We start from the raw sequence: 18,152 nt of genomic DNA on the forward strand, positions 1-18,152 counted from the left end.
TCAGATGACAAAATAGAAAAGTATTTGATAAAAGCAGAACTCCCACAAATAACTGATGAAGAGAAAGAAATGCTTAATAGAAAGATTACAATTGAAGAATTAAAAATAGCCCTCTCCAAATTGAAAAACAATAAAGCCCCAGGACCTGACGGATTTCCAGGGGAAATATATAAAAAATTAGAAGAAATACTCCAACCGAAATTAGTAGAAATTTTTAATGACGCACTGTTGGACCATAAAATTCCAGAGTCATGGAAAGAGGCGCATGTCACACTCGTGCCGAAAGAAGGTGCCGACCTAAAACAAATTCAAAATTACAGACCAATTTCGCTTCTAAATACGGACTACAAACTATTCATGGGCATAATTGCGGAAAGAATGAAAAAGATTTTAAATAATTGGATATATAAAGACCAGAACGGATTTTTACCGGGGAGACAAATTAGGGATAACATGAGAATTGTGCTAGATACGCTAGAGTACTATGAGGAACACCCCGGAAAACAGATGGCTCTGATTTTTGTCGATGCTCAAAAGGCATTCGACAACCTAAATTGGAAATTCATGATTAAACAAATTGAGATTATGAAATTCGGAACAAATTTTGAAATGATGATCAAATCCATCTATAACAACCAAAAGGCGAGTATCCTGGTGAATGGGGATAGGACTAAAACATTCCAAATTAGTAAGGGAGTAAGGCAAGGCTGTCCCCTATCCCCTCTATTGTTCATTCTGGCCCTAGAAGTCCTTCTACGGAAAATTAGAGCTAACGATGAAATAAAAGGAATGAAGATTAGGAAGGAGACTTATAAGACACAAGCATTTGCAGATGACATTGCCCTAATCCTTGAAGACCCTATAGAGTCGGGACCTAAAGTATTGGAGGAATTAAGTAAATATGGAGAGGTGGCAGGCTTCATATTGAACAAAACTAAAACTAAAGTATTGATTAAGAACATAACTGAGAGTCAGCAAAACGAGATAGAAGAAGTATTAGGACTACAGGTTGCTAAAAAAATTAAATACTTAGGAATTTGGATTACATCAAGATGTTCGACTCTGAAAGACGATAACTATATTCCCCTAATTAGAAAAATAAAACAAGACCTAGATAACTGGAAAAAAAATAAGACTATCACTTTTGGGCAAGATAGCCACAGTTAAGATGAACATCCTCCCCAGAATATTATTCCTATTCCAAAATATACCAATAAATTTAGATAAAAAATTCTTTCTAGAATTAGACAAAATCATTAGAGAATTTATATGGGAGGGGAAAAAACCGAGATTTTCCATTAAAATTTTAAGAGGCAAAAGAGATATAGGTGGATTTGGACTCCCGGATTGGGAAACATATTATAGGTCAGCCAAGCTAGTTTGGATAAGAGATTGGATCACCCTGGAAAATGCGAGAATTCTTACTCTAGAAGGCCATGACTTGCAAAAAGGCTGGCACGCCCACATTTGGGAAACGGAGAGGAAAAAGAAGACATATTTCCATAGACATAAAATTAGAGATTCCTTGATACAAACATGGACCCAGATCAGACAAAAACATTACAAGAAAATCCCAAATTGGCTCTCAACGATGGAGACCCTGACTCACCCAAACAGGTGGGAGAGGGAGAAAATGGCCAGATATAAAGATATTCTAGACGAAGGAGGGAGGCTTAAACCAAATGATACCTTACGAGAGCAAGGAATAACCTTAGATTGGTGGACCTACTCACAAGTAAAATCCAGATATCAGAGGGACAAAGAACAATATGGTCTAGAACCGGGACCAAATGGATTGGATAAAGTTCTGATGGGAACAAATAAAAAGATTCTGGCAAAATTATACAATTATCTGTTAAGCGATGAGAAGTTTGAAGATGTTACAAAGAATCAAATAATTGCATGGGAGAAAAATATAGGGCGCAATATAAATTTCGGGGAATGGGAGGAGGCATGGAATAGAAATCTTAAATTGACCAGAGCGGTGGCATATAAGGAAAATCATTACAAAATGTTTCATAGGTGGTACCTAGCCCCGGCCAGACTAGCGAAGATATATCCTAATATACATCCCAATTGTTGGAAATGCGGCCATGGCCAAGGCACCATCTTTCACATGTGGTGGACATGCCCGGAAGCGAAAGGATATTGGAGTAAGATCAGGAGATGGTTACACGAAATAATTGGGGAAGATATTGAACTAACACCAGAGATTTTCCTCCTGGGAATAATAAAGAAGCCATATAGAAAGGAAATGACACATTTAATGATCCACATAATCACAGCCGCTAGATTGGCATACGCACAGTTTTGGAAAGAGAAAATTCAACCACCAGAAGAGCTTACAATTAAGAAAATACTCGAGTGCGCAGAGATGACTAAATTAACTTATGAATTAAATGATGAAAAGTCAGTATACTATATGGTGTGGGAAAGGTGGTACAAGTGGTTGCATGACAAAATGGAAGAAAGATCAAAGGTGTGTTAAATATTGGTAAAAAGTGAGTCAAAATATCAACAAGTATTATTTATGTAAATAGTTTAAACACTGCATATCCGATACAAATTGAAAATGTTTATTATATTAATGTGTTCTATGTTATTGTTTGAATGATTGTTTTGTTTGTTTGTTTGTTTGTTTGTTTTTCTCATTTATTTTTGTTCTGTAAAAAATCTCAATAAAGTCTATTAAAAAAAAAATAAAGTTACAGTACACTCATATTACCTGGACAACCTAGTTAGCCTGAAACCATATCCTAACAGGGCTCATTCCCCATTTTTTTTCATCTCCTCCCACATGAGAATCGCTCTCAGCAAAGAGGAATTGGAGCCAGGTGGATTGCAGACAGCTCTATGTCTTATCTGCCATAAAGGATGAGAAGGGGGAGTTAGTGAAGGGGGGAATGACAGAAAACACAACAGGCAACCAGAGACAATGACTGAACGATCCAAGGACACAGGCATGGGAACAGAATGTAAAGGGCCACCAAACAGGCCTCAAACTTTAGAAACCAAGACGACTAATTTTAACCTCATTGGACACTAACAAGATGACATATGGGGGAGGGCCTGGGAGTAGGGAAAATCACATGGTTTATTCAGGACTCTTCAGATCTGGCTTTGCTTACGCAGTAACCACTTGACTTTTAGTAAAAGTATACCCAACTCTACAGATAGAGTCAAGGATTTTTCTTTCCAAAATGTCTAAACTGGGACAGGCCTGACATTCTGTCCACCAGCAAGGCCAGCAAAGGCATTATGCAACCGGTGGTCCCAACTGGAGAGCCATAGATGATGCTTCCTAAATTAGAGGCTCTGTCACTCCAGGAGAGATTGAATTTTTTTCCCTCCCAGATAATTATGCAGAGAGCACAGACCTGCCCTGCATTGACAGCAGGCTAAAGCTTGTGGGCCCCTCTTTGCAAACTGCACACCTCAGGCCATGGAATTGATCAGCAAACCGAAGCACTGAATTGGCTGCTGCACGGTGAGAACAGAAGCTGTCTGGCCCATGTGCTCACCCTTTCAATTGAACCAAAGTGGGGAAGCTCAAAGGGAGTCAAAAGGCCATCATGATCACTCCTGCCACAGCCTGGGGTATCCAGTTTGCAAAGAGGGGAGCATCAACGATAGCAGCTAGGGAGGGGTGAATGCCATGGGTCAGCTGGGGTGAGGGGGCTGGGATGAAGTGGATGTAGCCAATTGTCCCAGACTACACATTGACCATGTTCACAGGTCTCTGAAGCATAAACAAATGATGTTCTTCATCAATGTTGGGACAGATTCGCTAAGCAAGCACTTCCAGCATGATTTTGGGAGCAGCCACCAGTGGCCTCATTCAGTTGTGGTCCCTTGGAATATGGTGGCCGCTTCTGTCATTGCACCATGTGGCCCTGTGACAAAGTGATTCGTTCTGCTTCCCTCTGGCTGTTTGTGCAGCATTGCAGAAAACTCTGGAGCTCCAGCGAAGGTGAAGTTTCAGGTGGGGGTCAACAACGGTGATTTCATTTATTTATTTTATTTTCCGAGTACAGAACATCTTACAATAAAAGGAGAAAATGTGCTATTTAAAATTGGCCTATTGATCTAAATAAACCAAAAACCAAAAACTATACAATCAATATAAAAATTAAACGCAGAAGGAATTTAAAAACCGTATGTGACATTATACAGGCCATCCTCGTTCAGAGTTACAAAGGCACTGAAAAAAGTGACTTATGACCGTTTTTCACACTTATGACCATTGCAGCATTCCCATGGGCATGTGGTCAAAATTTGGGCCCTTGGCAACTGGCTCATATTTATGACGTTTGCAGTGTCCCAGGGTCCTCTTTTCTGACCTCCCAACAAGCCAGGTCAATGGGGAAGCCAGATTCATTTAACAACCATGTCATTAACAGGGGGGCATGGATCCAGTTCACAGGTGGTCACAACTACATCCCATGGACTCTGTCGACATCCTTGGGATCAGCCGGATGAAACTGTTCCTAAATTACTGCAAAAGTCCTTTCCCCTGCCTTCTCCATAGGATCCACACTATGCTTGGCCTCCAACTGGGAAGAGATCCAAGCAATTTTATCAACCAGAACTCCTCTGTGAGTGTGAGAAAAAAAATTCCCTCACAGTTTCTGTGCCTATTAATGGCCTTTGGCTTAGATAATTGAATAGGCCAATCAGAGTGCAGCTCCTGGTTTTGAATCTCCGGGGCTTTTTCTATGCCTTCCCTAACTGTCACTAACTGTCACTAACTGTCACTAACTGTCAGTATATAAGGAGCTGCTTGCCAGCAGGCTAACCCAGTTCGGGATCAGAGGCAGAGCTGAAGTCCCTAAAGCCTCTCCCTTCTGAGGAAGAAAGGCCCAAACTCCAATCGTACAGGGCGATTGGAGAAAGAGCTGACAAGATACTTAAGGAAGAGACTGACAACGGATATTCTGTTGAATAGGCTTTGTTTATTTTCCTAAATAAAACAGTTTAGTTTAAAAATCTTCGTGAGGCTCATTTATTTCATAGATTGTAAACATATAAAGTTACGGTCCACCACCTTTATAACATCCTGTGAGGGCTGAAGGAAAACCTACACATGACCCTTATCCAGAAAGTTCCAGATCATCTTTAAGAAGACCATAGGGTGTCACTCAGTGTTATAAGAAGTGAAAAAAGAATGGAGAAATATTGACATTTTGAGGCTTGTAGTGCCATGAGGTGGGCCTTCATAGAAGTTCTAGCTCAGGTATGTCAAACAGAAGGCCCCTCCCACCCCAGTCCACACACAGGAGGGGACGAGTGCACAGGGTCCAACCGCGTCTGGCAGTAGTCGCAGCCCATGCTGGGCAGGTGGGTCCAAGCACTGGGACTGCTAGGCCGGCCCTCCAAGCAAAAGGGGGAGGCAGAGCCATGGGGGGGGCATGTGATCAGGTCTGCTGAATGCACCAGGTGGCTGCCCACTCACTCATCCACTCTGTCCCACCATTTGTTTTTGCTTCCCCTCGGCCATCCCAGCTGGAACAGGGCAGGCAGATGCGTGGCCCCCTTGCAGACCAAATCTCATGCCTTCCCCCATGCATCTGCTTCCACCTGCTGTTGCTGCCATCATGAGGCTCAACCTGTGCTTTCCAAACTTCTTCCTCCAGCTCCACCAGACATGTGGGATGAGCCTCCCACCCACTTCCCCACCCACAATGGCCCCAGTATACGGGAAGGGCAGGGAGACCCATCCCCAAGAGGCAGCCAGGACTCCCCTCCCTACCCTGCCTAGCCTGAGCTCAGCTCCAGAGCTGACCTACATGCCCTACACCAGCGTACATCGAGACCCCATGTCCAGGCCACCCCCATCTCACCCCCTGCCTCGCCTTCAAGCAGTGGCACCAGCAGTAGCAGAGTCATCCAGCAGGAGCCCCACTGTCCCTCAGCCCCTCTTCCCAATCCAGGAAGCCCAGTCTGGGCAAGGAGAGTGAGCACAGCAGCAGCAGCAGCCTGGAGCAGGAGGCAAGTGAGCCCAGGCATCCCCTCAGGGAAGTAGGGCAGGGCTGTGGAGTCCTGTTGCCCTGGGAGCTCAAAAGCCATCTGTAACCCCCGCGTGGCCCGAGATGGTCAGTGAGTCTCCTCCGGTGGATCAGCCTGGTCCCACCCCCCAACATGAGGAACATCAAGCTCGCCATGCCCACCCTGTCCACACCCACCCATCCACCCACAACCACACAGCCATGCCACTCCCGGCTCCCCTAAGGGCAACAACAATCCTGATCTGGCCCTCAGTGAAATGGAGTTTGACACCCCTGCTCCAGCTCATGTTCAGTCAGCTTCATCTGTCATGTTCCTTCAGCAGAGCTCTGGATGTCTCTTGACCCTTTTCAGCTCCCTCAATTGAATCATGGGGCATGTTGGGAATAATGGACCAAGAGAGGTTGCATGCAAGTGATCCTATCCAAGGCCTCAGTATCTTTCTTATTCCAGGTAGTGGCGAAGGCCTCAGAAGGATCACACAGCAGAGCCTGGGGTATAATCCTCAGTTCCCTTTGGAACCCCATCAGTCACTAAGAGTGGACTGGTCAAAGAGATCCAGCCTCCCTGCAGAGAGGGGCAGCATAAAAGAATCTCAAAGTCATCAGGCCATGATCTGGCCAGGACAAAGGCGACAAGTATAGCTCCTCCTCAGATCAGGTTGGAAGTGGTCAGTTTTGAGTTGAGCTAAGAATGATGGTGGCCATTTTGAAATGCTTCTAAGGGCAGCCCCAGGGATGGCAAATGGACATCTCTCAAGACCATAAGTCTGGGGAACCCCACAGTCAACTGTGAAATGTCCTCCAGAGGCCCAGACATGGAAGTTGCTAGGCAGCAGGGAGGCTGGTACAGTAGTAATGATCCCAACTGGTCCTGTGAATGAATCTTCAGGAAAAGAATTTCAGGCCTGGGAATTTGGGGAGCAGCACCCCAAAAGAACAAAAGAGACGCCCGGATGACAATTCCTACCCTTAGGATACAGCAACAGAAATTTACAAATCTTGCAAAAAAATTGCAGTTAATATCCTGAGATACTTCCTCAAATTCCATTTCTGCCTTGTGCCACTATTCGCAAGTAGCCCTCCTATTATCTGACCAAACTAGGGCATAAGCCAAAATTCATCTTGAGCGCAGTGGTCACTTCCATGTAGGTCAACAACACAATTTCCCCATGACTCCATCTGCTCTGAGAATTACAAGAGACATAAAGATGTTTTCCATTCTGCTGCATGAAGAGAAGCTGTTGCTAAGGGGACAGGTCAATGGCTTTTCCCTGCAATTATCAGAAGAACAGTCATTCTTCATTTATCCCCTGTGGATTTCCAGACACAAAGATCTTCCAGGATAAAACCTGCTTTAAAAATTATCTCTGAGTTCACCAGATGGGGGGCAGATTGTGTCACCTTAGGCTGTGTTGCAAAGAGCTCACTCCTGGGTTTGAAGAGACTCAAATGCCTTTGTTTCCTCTATGGCCACAGCCCAAAGACAGGTAAGAGGAAGGATTATTGATATAAATTTGTCCTGATGCCATCCAGGTGGCACAGGTGGTGTCTGATCTGCTAAAGTTCCAGTGAGATTTCAACAGGAACCTTCAAATCTTGCATAAATCTTGATTTCTGTTCTAGGAGCAAAGGTGATAAGAATGACCAGGCAGGAGTTATGCTACTGATGATGCTGATGCTCTTCTGGCTCCTGGCTCCAACTACAGCACAGAGGCTGCAAAACATATCTGTGTTCAGGGATTATGGACAGTTAGAGGAAAGTAACTACAGGCCTGGTGATCTCATTATTGGTGGGAATTTACCCTTGCGAATGACTTTAAAGCCTCCTGCCCTAGATTTTAATACAGTGAATCTTCTTTTAGAAACTGTGTAAGTTTCAGCTGAAGGAGAAACATGCAGATAAATGTTCTCTTTGCTTAAAATTCTGGGACTCCTTTCAGAAATACTTCTTCTAGTGTTTTGAACGGTCCTGGTGTAGTGCGCATTTTGTGCTTCTCTCAGTAAATTAGGAAGCTCTTCAAATAGGCTGGAATTCTCAATCTCTTCATTAGGAAGATGATAAACAATAAAATGAAGAGGGAAGCTATGCTGACCTAGTGAAGAAGTCAAATTATAATATTAATCAGAACAGAAGCTTCTGGTAGAAAATTCAAATAAAAGCTCAACACTCTTCAAGTGTTCAGGGGTTACAAAAATCCCTCTCAGTTTTGGAATCAGCATTGCTGATGAATAATGGCCTTCTGTAAAGCTATGAGGTGACTCCCACTGTAGTCCTGTGCTCAGCAATCCTTACCACACCTGAACTAGCTGCTCCAAGGGAGACCTTAAATAATTATGGTGAAAGGGGAGCAGTTGGAAAGGATTACAGCTACTAAAGCAAAGTGAATATGGAAGGAATCGATAGAGAGTATAAAACAGTCCATGATATAATGGAAAGGCTTGTCTCCTTTCTCACAAAGTCATCCAAGTTTAGTCAAGGGAAATCCTTTCAAAAAACCCAAACCCAATGAAATTTGCGAATTGCTGCCCCCAAAAGTCCCCTCAAACTGTGAAGCAAATTCTACAGCCAAGCACAAGCTTTCCTGTCATGTTCTCCAATGTTTTTCTTACTACAGTCTCGTACCCAGTAACTACCAGCAGTTCCTTGCATTGATGTTTGCTGTCTCTGAGGTCAATAAGGATTTTCTTCTGCTCCCCAACATCACCCTTGGCTTCCACATCTACCGCCATTTCCAGAAGGAGGAGATTATTTCCTTAAACAGCCTCTCCATGCTCGGCTCACGAGGCCAAGTGGTTCCAGGTTACAAATGTGACCTGCAGGACACTCTGCTCTCCGTCATTGGTGGTCTCAGTGCCAAGACTTCAATGGAGATGGCCTCCATCTTCAGCATCTTTAAGGTCCCACAGGTAAGAGAGCTCTCTTGGATAGAGTATGGAACAGACAAAGATCAGAAGCACAGACAGAAGCCAAAAATAAAACTAAAAGTATTTTTTGTTGGGGTGGGGAATATAATTAGCTTGTGACTCTTACTTTATTTTTTATTAAACAGTAGCCATCATTTTAGTGCCATTTTTTTTTAAATTTGATTCATATGCCGCCCTTCTCCGGAGACTCAGGGCGGCTTACAGTGCATTACTTTTGTATATTTTATACAAAGTCAGCTTATTGCCCCCACAAACTGGGTCCTCAATTTACCTATCTTAGAAAGGATGGAACGCTGAGTCAACCTTGAGCCTGGCAAGATTCGAACTTATTTTAATTGCAGACAGCTGGTGTTAAATTACAGTGCTTAGTCTGCAGAGCTATCCAGGCTCCATTTATTCTCTGTATCAGGTTGTTGGTTTCTTCTCTTGTCTTTTGATGTACCACAACTAATAAAAATAGCTAAGAAGGGAAGATTAAGTTTGCCAGTCAAAGTGAGTCATCCTGTCGAGAAGGGCCATCAACCAGACAATGGTAACTACTAAAGTCAACATAAAATTTACTATGTCTTTGAAAAAATAATCTCACTTTCTCCAGCTCGGTGTTGGCTTTGAGTTCTCCCAGGGAGAGAGAAGAGTTTATCCTTCCTTCTTCCAGATTAATCCCAAGGAATCTCCTCAGTATGTGGGTTTAGTCCAGCTGCTCCTGCATTTCCAGTGGAACTGGGTTGGGCTTTTTGTCCCTGAAGATGACAGAGGAGAACGTTTCATCTCAACTCTGATGCCAATGCTCCAGGAGAAGGAGATCTGCCTGGCCTTCACTCTAATGCTGAAATTGGATGATATTCAAATTGCTCAGAAGAAGCTTATTCTCAATTTCCTCACTTTGTCTAAAACAGAAGTGTTTATTCTGTTTGCAGACTCAGCTGTTACTATCACTGTAATAGGGATGATGTATTATTTTGAAATCTATATGAAACTATCATCTAAGAAAGTTTATATCTTCACTTCCCATTGGAAACTTGGCATGGAAGAATCTAAAGAAACATTGCAATATATAAAGCTTCATCATGGGGTCTTGCATTTTAGGGACCACCCTGGCAATGTCTCTGAATTCAGCCACTTCCTCCTGTCTTTAGACCCCTTGAACCCCCAAGGAGATGTCTTTCTCCCTCAATGGTGGGAAACAGTCTTTGGCTGCAAGATCCATAAATCAGGAAAGATCCCTCCAAAGGGGGAAAAACAATGTACAGGAAAGGAGAATCTGCAGAATCTGCAAAATTACATTTTTGAAACAAGAATGACAGGTGACAGTTACAATATCTTCAATGCTGTTTATGCTCTGGCACATGCTTTGCATGCAATATATGGATCCAGAGTTCGACCGACAATGATGAGGCTTGGAAAGAGGATCTCAGATGTCCAGTCATGGAAGGTAATTTCTGGGTCTTTTGACTCAGTCCACAGATAGAAACCAACCAAGGAGAGAAGCGACCTAGAACTAAGGAGAAATTTCTTAAGGAAGGGTTTACCTTTACAAATCGTAGGTGCCCCATTGCTGGAGCCATTTAAGAAGAGACAGGATGGCCACATGTCTAAAACTGTAGAGGGTCTGTTGCTTGAGCAGAGGGTTGGGCTAGAAGACCTCCAATGTCCCTTCCAATAATTAGATTCTGTTTCTATGACAACCACAGCACAGAGCAAGATTCAAAGTGGTCCTAATGGGTTCCTGATCTGAAATTCATCAGAATTTCCTTCATCAAAGGCTAAAATGTTGGACCTCTCTGACTAGTGAAGTGATCAACCAGGTCGGATGCTTCCTTCCACGTGGCCCAGTAGATCAAAACCGGTTCCTGCATTCTGCTGCCTTTGAGAGTGAGCTAGAGAAAATCAGTGGAATTTTCCATGGTTCTGATAGAAATAATGTATTCACTCCAAACATTCATTTATTAGTCAACAAGACTTTGGAACTGTTTCAAAATGAAGGTAGCAAAGTATCACAAGAGGAAAATCCTAAAATTAAATTTAGATTGTGGAACTAAAAATCTTGTATTTTAGTGAAATTGGAGTTGGAAACCATGCCCAGTGATAAAGGGAAAATTTACTTTCAAAATAAAATACACTCAATTCGTCAGATCGCCACCAAGAAATGGAACAATGATGTTCCATTTGTAGCTCTAGCCCCAATACTCCTATTTCTGAAGGTCTCCTTTTTTTCAGATTCTTCCTTATTTGAGGAATGTACAGTTCAACAACAGTGCTGGAGATGAAGTCTCCTTCTCAGAAGATGGACTGGGATCTGCTCCTTATGATCTTCTCAACTGGGTTTTCCTCCCCAATCAATCTTTTGTCCCCATGAAGTTTGGGCAAGTAAATCCTGAAGCTCCCCCAGGCCACGATTTCACCATTAAATCTGATGGAATTGTCTGGGCCACAAAGGTGAGCTGCAAGGAAAGGCTGTAAGTTCAGGGAAAGATTCATTCTCTTCCTGAGATGCAGAACATCTTCCTAACTTGAAAAATAATAAATTGAGTCACAAACTATGGCAATTATTTGGTGAATAACCTGCTTTACGTGTAACACCTTTGAGGTCTGATTTGTGTCATTCCACAAAGGCTTAGCCTTGGGATCAACATCTGCTTGAAATGCAGGATGCAATTACAGCAAGCAACAGTGATTTCCATGGAATTCAGTTGTATCCTCATGGTTCTTTCTTTTAGAAATGCTGCAGTTGAGTCACAAGCCTTCCTCCTCATGATGGAACCCCAGTTCCAATCTCCAGCATCTATTGAGGTCTCAGGAATGCCAGTGGCCTGAATCCCTCAGGAGCTGTTCCATATTTCTGATAGACCATGCCAATGTATCTCCTTAGAAGAGAATCTGAACATAGAAATAGGAATGGGGAAAAGAATGAATACAGCAGGTTCATTCCTTAAGTAATTACAAATACTTATCTTTCAGACGATCCCCATTGCCAGGTGTGGAAGGAAGAGGTGCCATGCAGGAGGGAGGAGAAGAGTTCCAGAGGGAAAGCAGGTTTGCTGCTACCAATGTGACCCTTGTCCAGAAGGGACCATTTCTAATCAGACAGGTAGACCATACTTCAAATTTAAATCTTCCAGAATCAAGGAAGACATTCATAAAATCAGTATATTTCTGTTATTGTGATCATTTTTGATCAAATTGACATGCACTGATAGTTTTCAATAAAACCTTTCTATTGATCTAAACTGCCCTGGCCACGGAGGCCACCTTTCTCGATCCTCAGCAAGGATAGTTTGAGGGCACAACTTATTAATCCCCAACTTCTTTTTCTGCTTCTACTTTAACCTCCAATTGGGAAACCACTTTTCGGTCTTTTCCTGAGGAAGTGGGGAATGCAGTCCAAGGTTTAATTTGGTCATTTAGTGCCTGCTTCTTCCAGCATCTCTATCAACCTCTGAGGAAATAGACCTGCCGGAGAAAGAGGAATTCCATCTATTTATGTCTATTCGATAGGGCAGAAAGGGAGGAATGAACAGATTTTTTAAAAGTTTTTTATATTTATTTATTTATATTTGAATTTATATACCGCCCTTCTCCCCCTAGGGACTGAGGGTGGTGAACAGCCAAAATTAAAATACATACAATATTAAAGTTAAGATAGCTATAATAAATTAAATCAATCGGCCCCCAATTTAAAACCCCAAAGCTATACAATTAAAACTAACCCATAAAAAACCTAATTAGGCTAGGCCGGCTTGCTGAAATAAAAATGTCTTCAGGGCCTTACGGAAAGTGCGGAGATCCGGGATCAATCGTATTCCGGGAGGAAGCTCATTTCAGAGGGCGGGTGCCCCCACAAAGAAGGCTTTCCCCCTGGGGGCCACCAGCCGACATTGCTTGACCAATGGCACCCTGAGGAGGCCCTCTCTGTGAGAGCGTATTGGCCGTTGGGAGGTTATCGGTAGCAGAAGGTGGTCTCGTAAATAACCTGGCCCTAAGCCATGGAGCGCTTTAAAGGTGAGAACCAACACCTTGAAGTGCACCCGGAAGACCACCAGGAGCCAGTGCAGCTTGCGCAGGAGAGGTGTTATATGGGAGCACCATGTTGCTCCCGTAATCACCCGCGCGGCCGCATTCTGCACCAGTTGGAGCCTCCGGATGCTCCTCAAGGGGAGCCCCATGTAGAGAGTGTTACAGTAGTCCAGGCGGGAAGTGACGAGAGCGTGAGTGACTGTGCATAAGGAGTCCCGATCCAGAAAGGGACGTAACTGGCATATCAGGAGAACCTGATAAAAAGCCCCCTTGGCCACGACCGTCATATGCTCTTCTAAAGACAGCCGTGTATCCAGGAGGACGCTCAAGTTGCGAGCCCCCTCTGTGGGTTTCAATGACTCGCCCCCAATAGCCAGCGATGGCACCAGCTGGCTATATCGGGATGCCGGCATCCACAGCCACTCGGTCTTGGAAGGGTTGAGTCGAAGCCTGTTCCTCCCCATCCAGACCCGCACGGCCTCCACACACTGGGACATCACTTCAAGGGCATCATTGGGGTGGTTTGGGATGGAGTTGTACAGCTGAGTATCATCAGCATACAGATGACACCGCACCCCAAATCCACGGATGATCTCACCCAGCGGCTTCACATAAATGTTGAACAGGAGTGGCGAGAGGACCGACCCTTGCGGCACCTCAGAAACAAGGCATCTCGAGGTCGACCTCTGCCCCCCTGCCAACACAGACTGCGACCGGTCGGAGAGATAGGAGGAGAACCACCACAAGACAGTGCCTCCCACCCACAATCCCTCCAGCCAGTGCAGCATGATACCATGGTCGATGGTATCAAAAGCCGCTGAGAGGTCTAATAGGACCAGAAAAGAGGAGCAACCCCTGTCCTGAGCCCTCCAGACATCATCAACCAACGTGAACAATAACGTTTCCGCGCTGTACCCAGGCCTGAAGCCGGACTGGCACAGATCTAGATAGACAGCTTCATTCAGGTACTGCGGGAGCTGTTGCGCAACCACACTCTCAACAACCTTCACAATAAAGCGAAGGTTGGAGACAGGACGGTAATTTGCCAAAACAGCCGGGTCCAGAGAAGGCTTCTTGAGAAGAGGCCTCACCACATACATAGTAAATTGATACTATGCCTTTACAGGGAGGAGATGGGTGTGGCCTACTGATGAAAGCTAACGAGCTAGAAATGGATCTATTTAGGTCTCCCACCTAGCAGTGAGAGCTTGCTAGGTGTTAGAAAAGAAAAAAGCCCAGAACCGAGTAGATGAGATTCTACTGAGCTGGAGCTACAAAAAAACCTTGGCTACGTAGGGAAAACCTGGCTAGAAGAAAAACACACATAAACCCTACGAAGAAGTAAGAAAATATATATATATATATATATATATATATATATATATATATATATATATATATATATATATATATATATATATATATATATATGTTTTGTCAGGTTTTCGCGGGTGTTTGTATGTAGGCCTTTGGTTATCTGGGAAGCCAAACAACAACAACGCAGCTCACCAGCTCAAATCCCCCTGCAACTCAGACCGAGCTGAGCACAATCAAGCCCCCACCCAAACAGAACACACCCCCAGCCAATCAGAGCACAACCAAACCCCCATCCAATCAGAGCACAGCCAAGCCCCTAACCAATCAGAACACATCTCCACCCAATCAGAACACAGCCAAGTTCCCACCCAATCAGCTCACACCCCCACTAGCAGTTAAAAGGAAGAGACAGCTTCTTCAGCTTCAGGGCAGCCATGTTTGCTGCTGCTGATCCCTGTCGTTGGTGGAGTGGGCTTTCCTAGTCAGGGAAGGGAGACGCGACTCCCCTCTACCTGCTAGGCTGTCCCCCTTTGCTTCACCACCCCTCCAGGGTGGCTATGGTCCCGATATGGACCCTCCAATAATGAAAGGTCAGAGCTGACCACGGAGCTCATGGATCAGGCTTCCGAAGGCACCGGAATTATAACCAGTAGTCAGGAATGAACAGATTTGAAGTACAAAGCAGAGATGTTAAGGCAGGAATAATGTACTCAAAACAAAACAGCAACATTTCTGGATAACTGATCTGCTGTTCTTCTTTGTGTTCGATTATAAAATGGCGGAAAAACAGGCAGGAATCCCAGACTGAAAGCCACATTACTCATGGAAGTGCACAGTAAATAGATAGCTGGAACTGAATAAATCCTTGTCTCTGGCTTATCTATCCCCAGAATCATCATAAATGAAGGATGATTTGCTCTTTTTGATGCCCCATAAATAGCACAGGGGATTATTTCATTACTCCCTTTGTAGGTAGGTCAACAGCAGAAAGGCTATACTCATATCATTTATGCAGGAGGGATAATGTGCATGGTAGTTGTTCAAGAAATCCTTAGACAAAGACTTTTGATTTCAGATTCAGCTCGCTGTGACCCCTGCCCAGAAGACCAATTTCCCAACAAGGAAAAGGACCACTGCATTGCCAAGAAGATCCACTTCCTTGCCTATCAAGACACCCTGGGATACATTTTAGTTTTTCTTCCTTTTTTCCTTTCTGTGATCACTTCTGCAGTCCTGGTGATTTTCTATAAACATCATGACACACCGATTGTCAAGGCCAACAACCGAGATCTCACCTACATCATCCTGGTTTCCCTCCTGCTCTGCTTCCTTTGCTCCTTCCTCTTCATTGGTCAACCAGGGAAGATCACCTGCCTCTTACAACAACCTGCCTTTGCCATTCTCTTTGCCCTTGCAGTTTCTTCTGTGTTGGCAAAAACTGTCATGGTGGTTCTGGCCTTCATGGCCACCAAGCCAGGGAACAAGACAAGGAATCTCTTAGGAAAACCACTGACCAACTCCATTGTCATAGCCTGTCCTCTGGTCCAAGCAGTACTTTGTGCAACTTGGCTGATAACCTCTCCTCCGTTTCCCAGCTGTGACTTTCACTCCTTGTTTGGAGAAATCGTCTTGGAATGTAAACAAGGCTCAGCTCTAATGTTTTACGGTGTCCTCTCTTACCTAGGACTTTTGGCCCTTGTCAGTTTCACAGTGGCATTTCTAGCTAGGAAATTGCCTGATAGTTTCAACGAAGCCAAGTTCATTACTTTTAGCATGCTGGTCTTTTGCAGTGTTTGGATCTCCTTCCTCCCCACCTACCTGAGCACCAAAGGGAAGTCCATGGTGGCCGTGGAGATTTTCTCCATTTTGGCCTCTGGAGCTGCTCTCTTGGCTTGTATCTTTTTCCCCAAATGCTACGTTATTCTGCTGAGGCCTGATCTGAATTGTAGAGAAAATATAGTAAGAAACAAGAATTTCTAACTAATGCAAGGATCGGTCTCATTTATATTTGTCTTTGAGATGTGTTTAGAGTGTGATGATTTCTAAAAGATGATGGCATAAAGGAGGTATTTCTCCATTAAAAATTCCTTATCAGATGCTGCAACTGGTTAGAATTTAACTGTGGTCAGCAACAATCACCCAGCCTTTTATTTATCATGCCTTCAAAGTATCCTTGTTTGTCCAGTGCCCGATGTGGATGGAAAACTGTTTATTAAAGATGTGTTCATTATTTCAAGGAGGACATTTCACATTCTATTCTTTTTAATTTAATTATTTTTAAGGTAGTGATTTAAAGGGTTGGTATCAGTGCTTTAAAGCATGTATGGTTGTTTCCTTAGATGTCTGAGGCTTTATAGAGATCTCTACCAGTATTCAATTATTTTTAATAACATCTCCCTTTCCATAAAATGACCTCTTGTATGAGAAATAGAAACAATGGAGGAATGGATTCTAATTGGCCCATGAAGTAGCAGACTTGAATTCTCTGGTTTTCAATGAGCTTTATCAAAAATTTCTATGGCAATGTAACTGACCTACTTTTTCATTGAGAGAATATTTCTCTGCTGAAGATAGTAACAGTAGAAGAGTAGCAACATAATCGATAGTTCGTTAATTATGAATAGGTATGCTTACATCATCTATTCCTTATGCATATATCATTTTCTATAAGCTCTAGCTCAGAAATGTCAAACACAAGGCCCATCCCACCCCAATGCACACATAGGAGTTGGCAAGCACACTGGAGCCAATGGTGTTTTGTAGAAGCTGCAGCCCACTGGCAGACACTGTGGCTCCACAGCCCATTCTGGGCAGGTGGGTCTGAGTGCTGGGATCACCTGTCCAGCCCTCCAAGCAGCAGGCAGAGGTAGAGCCACGGGGTCAGGCATGTGATCCAGCCTGCTGAATGCACTGGCAGCCACCCACTCACCCGTCCACTCTGATCCACCATTTTTTTAAAAAAATGATTTATATACCGCCCTTCTCTGGAGACTCAGGGCGTCTTACAATGCGCTAAGCAATAGCCTTCATCCTTTTGTATATTTATACAAACTCAGCTTATTGCCCCTACAACTGGGCCCTCAATTTACCTACCTTAGAAAGGATGGAAGGCTGAGTCAACCTTGAGCCTGGCGAGATTCGAACCTGCAGTAATTGCAGGCAGCTGGTGTGACCACTTTGTTTTTTGTTTTTGCTTGTCCAGGACCATCTCAGCTGGGATGGGGCAGGCAGCTGTGTGTCCACTTTGAAGGCCAAATCTCATGCCTCCCACCATGCATCTGTTTCCACCTGGTCCTGGTGCTGCCACCATGGGTCTCAGCCCACACCGTCCAAACCTCCTCCACCTCCGCTGGGCATTTGGCATGAGCCTCCCATCCACCACCCCACCTGCAATGGCCCCAGTTTATGGAAAGAGCAGAAGCCCCCATCCCCAACAGGAAGCTGGGACTTCCCTCCCCACTCTGCCTCTCCAAGGCCCAGAGCTGACTCACCACACCCTGAACCCACATATCTCAGAGCCCCACAGCTAGGCAAGCCATGCCTCGACCCCTGCCTCACCTTGCATAAGCAACACCAGCAGGAACAGCCCCCTCCATCAGGACCCCCACTGTCCCTCACCACCCCAGGCAAGGAGAGTCAGCAGAACAGCAGCAGCCTGGAGCAGGAGGCAAGTAGCCCCAGGCATCCCATTGGGGAAGTGGGGCTGAGCTGCAGACTCCCAGTGCTCTTGGAGCTCAAGGGCCAGGTTCCTGCTGCCCAGGACTCCAGGCAGCCCATGCTGCCATCCAGGGCTGCCCCCCATGGCCCAAGATGGTCAGTGAGGCTTCTCTGGTGGATGAGTGTCTGGAACGCACTCTGGTCCCACCCCCCAACCCCTGATGTGAGGAATGT

General features: G+C 44.5%; 1 protein-coding gene across 1 annotated transcript in view; it reads left to right on the forward strand.

The window, feature by feature from the left end:
- The window catches only part of LOC139313042 (vomeronasal type-2 receptor 26-like), a gene marked incomplete at its 3' end in the record, with an annotated part of 30,096 nt that extends 13,903 nt beyond the window's left edge, over nt 1-16,193 (forward strand). Inside the window, exons 5-10 of the mRNA XM_070938378.1 lie at nt 5,931-5,992; nt 6,457-6,641; nt 7,482-7,492; nt 7,629-7,874; nt 11,906-12,018; nt 15,337-16,193. Coding sequence (XP_070794479.1) covers nt 5,931-5,992; nt 6,457-6,641; nt 7,482-7,492; nt 7,629-7,874; nt 11,906-12,018; nt 15,337-16,193 — 1,474 coding nt within the window. The remainder of the gene's footprint in view (nt 1-5,930; nt 5,993-6,456; nt 6,642-7,481; nt 7,493-7,628; nt 7,875-11,905; nt 12,019-15,336) is intronic.
- Between the last annotated feature and the right edge of the window lie 1,959 nt (nt 16,194-18,152).

Source organism: Pituophis catenifer, unplaced genomic scaffold (genome assembly GCF_029215685.1).
Source record: "Pituophis catenifer annectens isolate HBS135680 unplaced genomic scaffold, rPitCat1.0.hap2 SCAF_1, whole genome shotgun sequence".
Lineage (NCBI taxonomy): Eukaryota > Metazoa > Chordata > Lepidosauria > Squamata > Colubridae > Pituophis > Pituophis catenifer.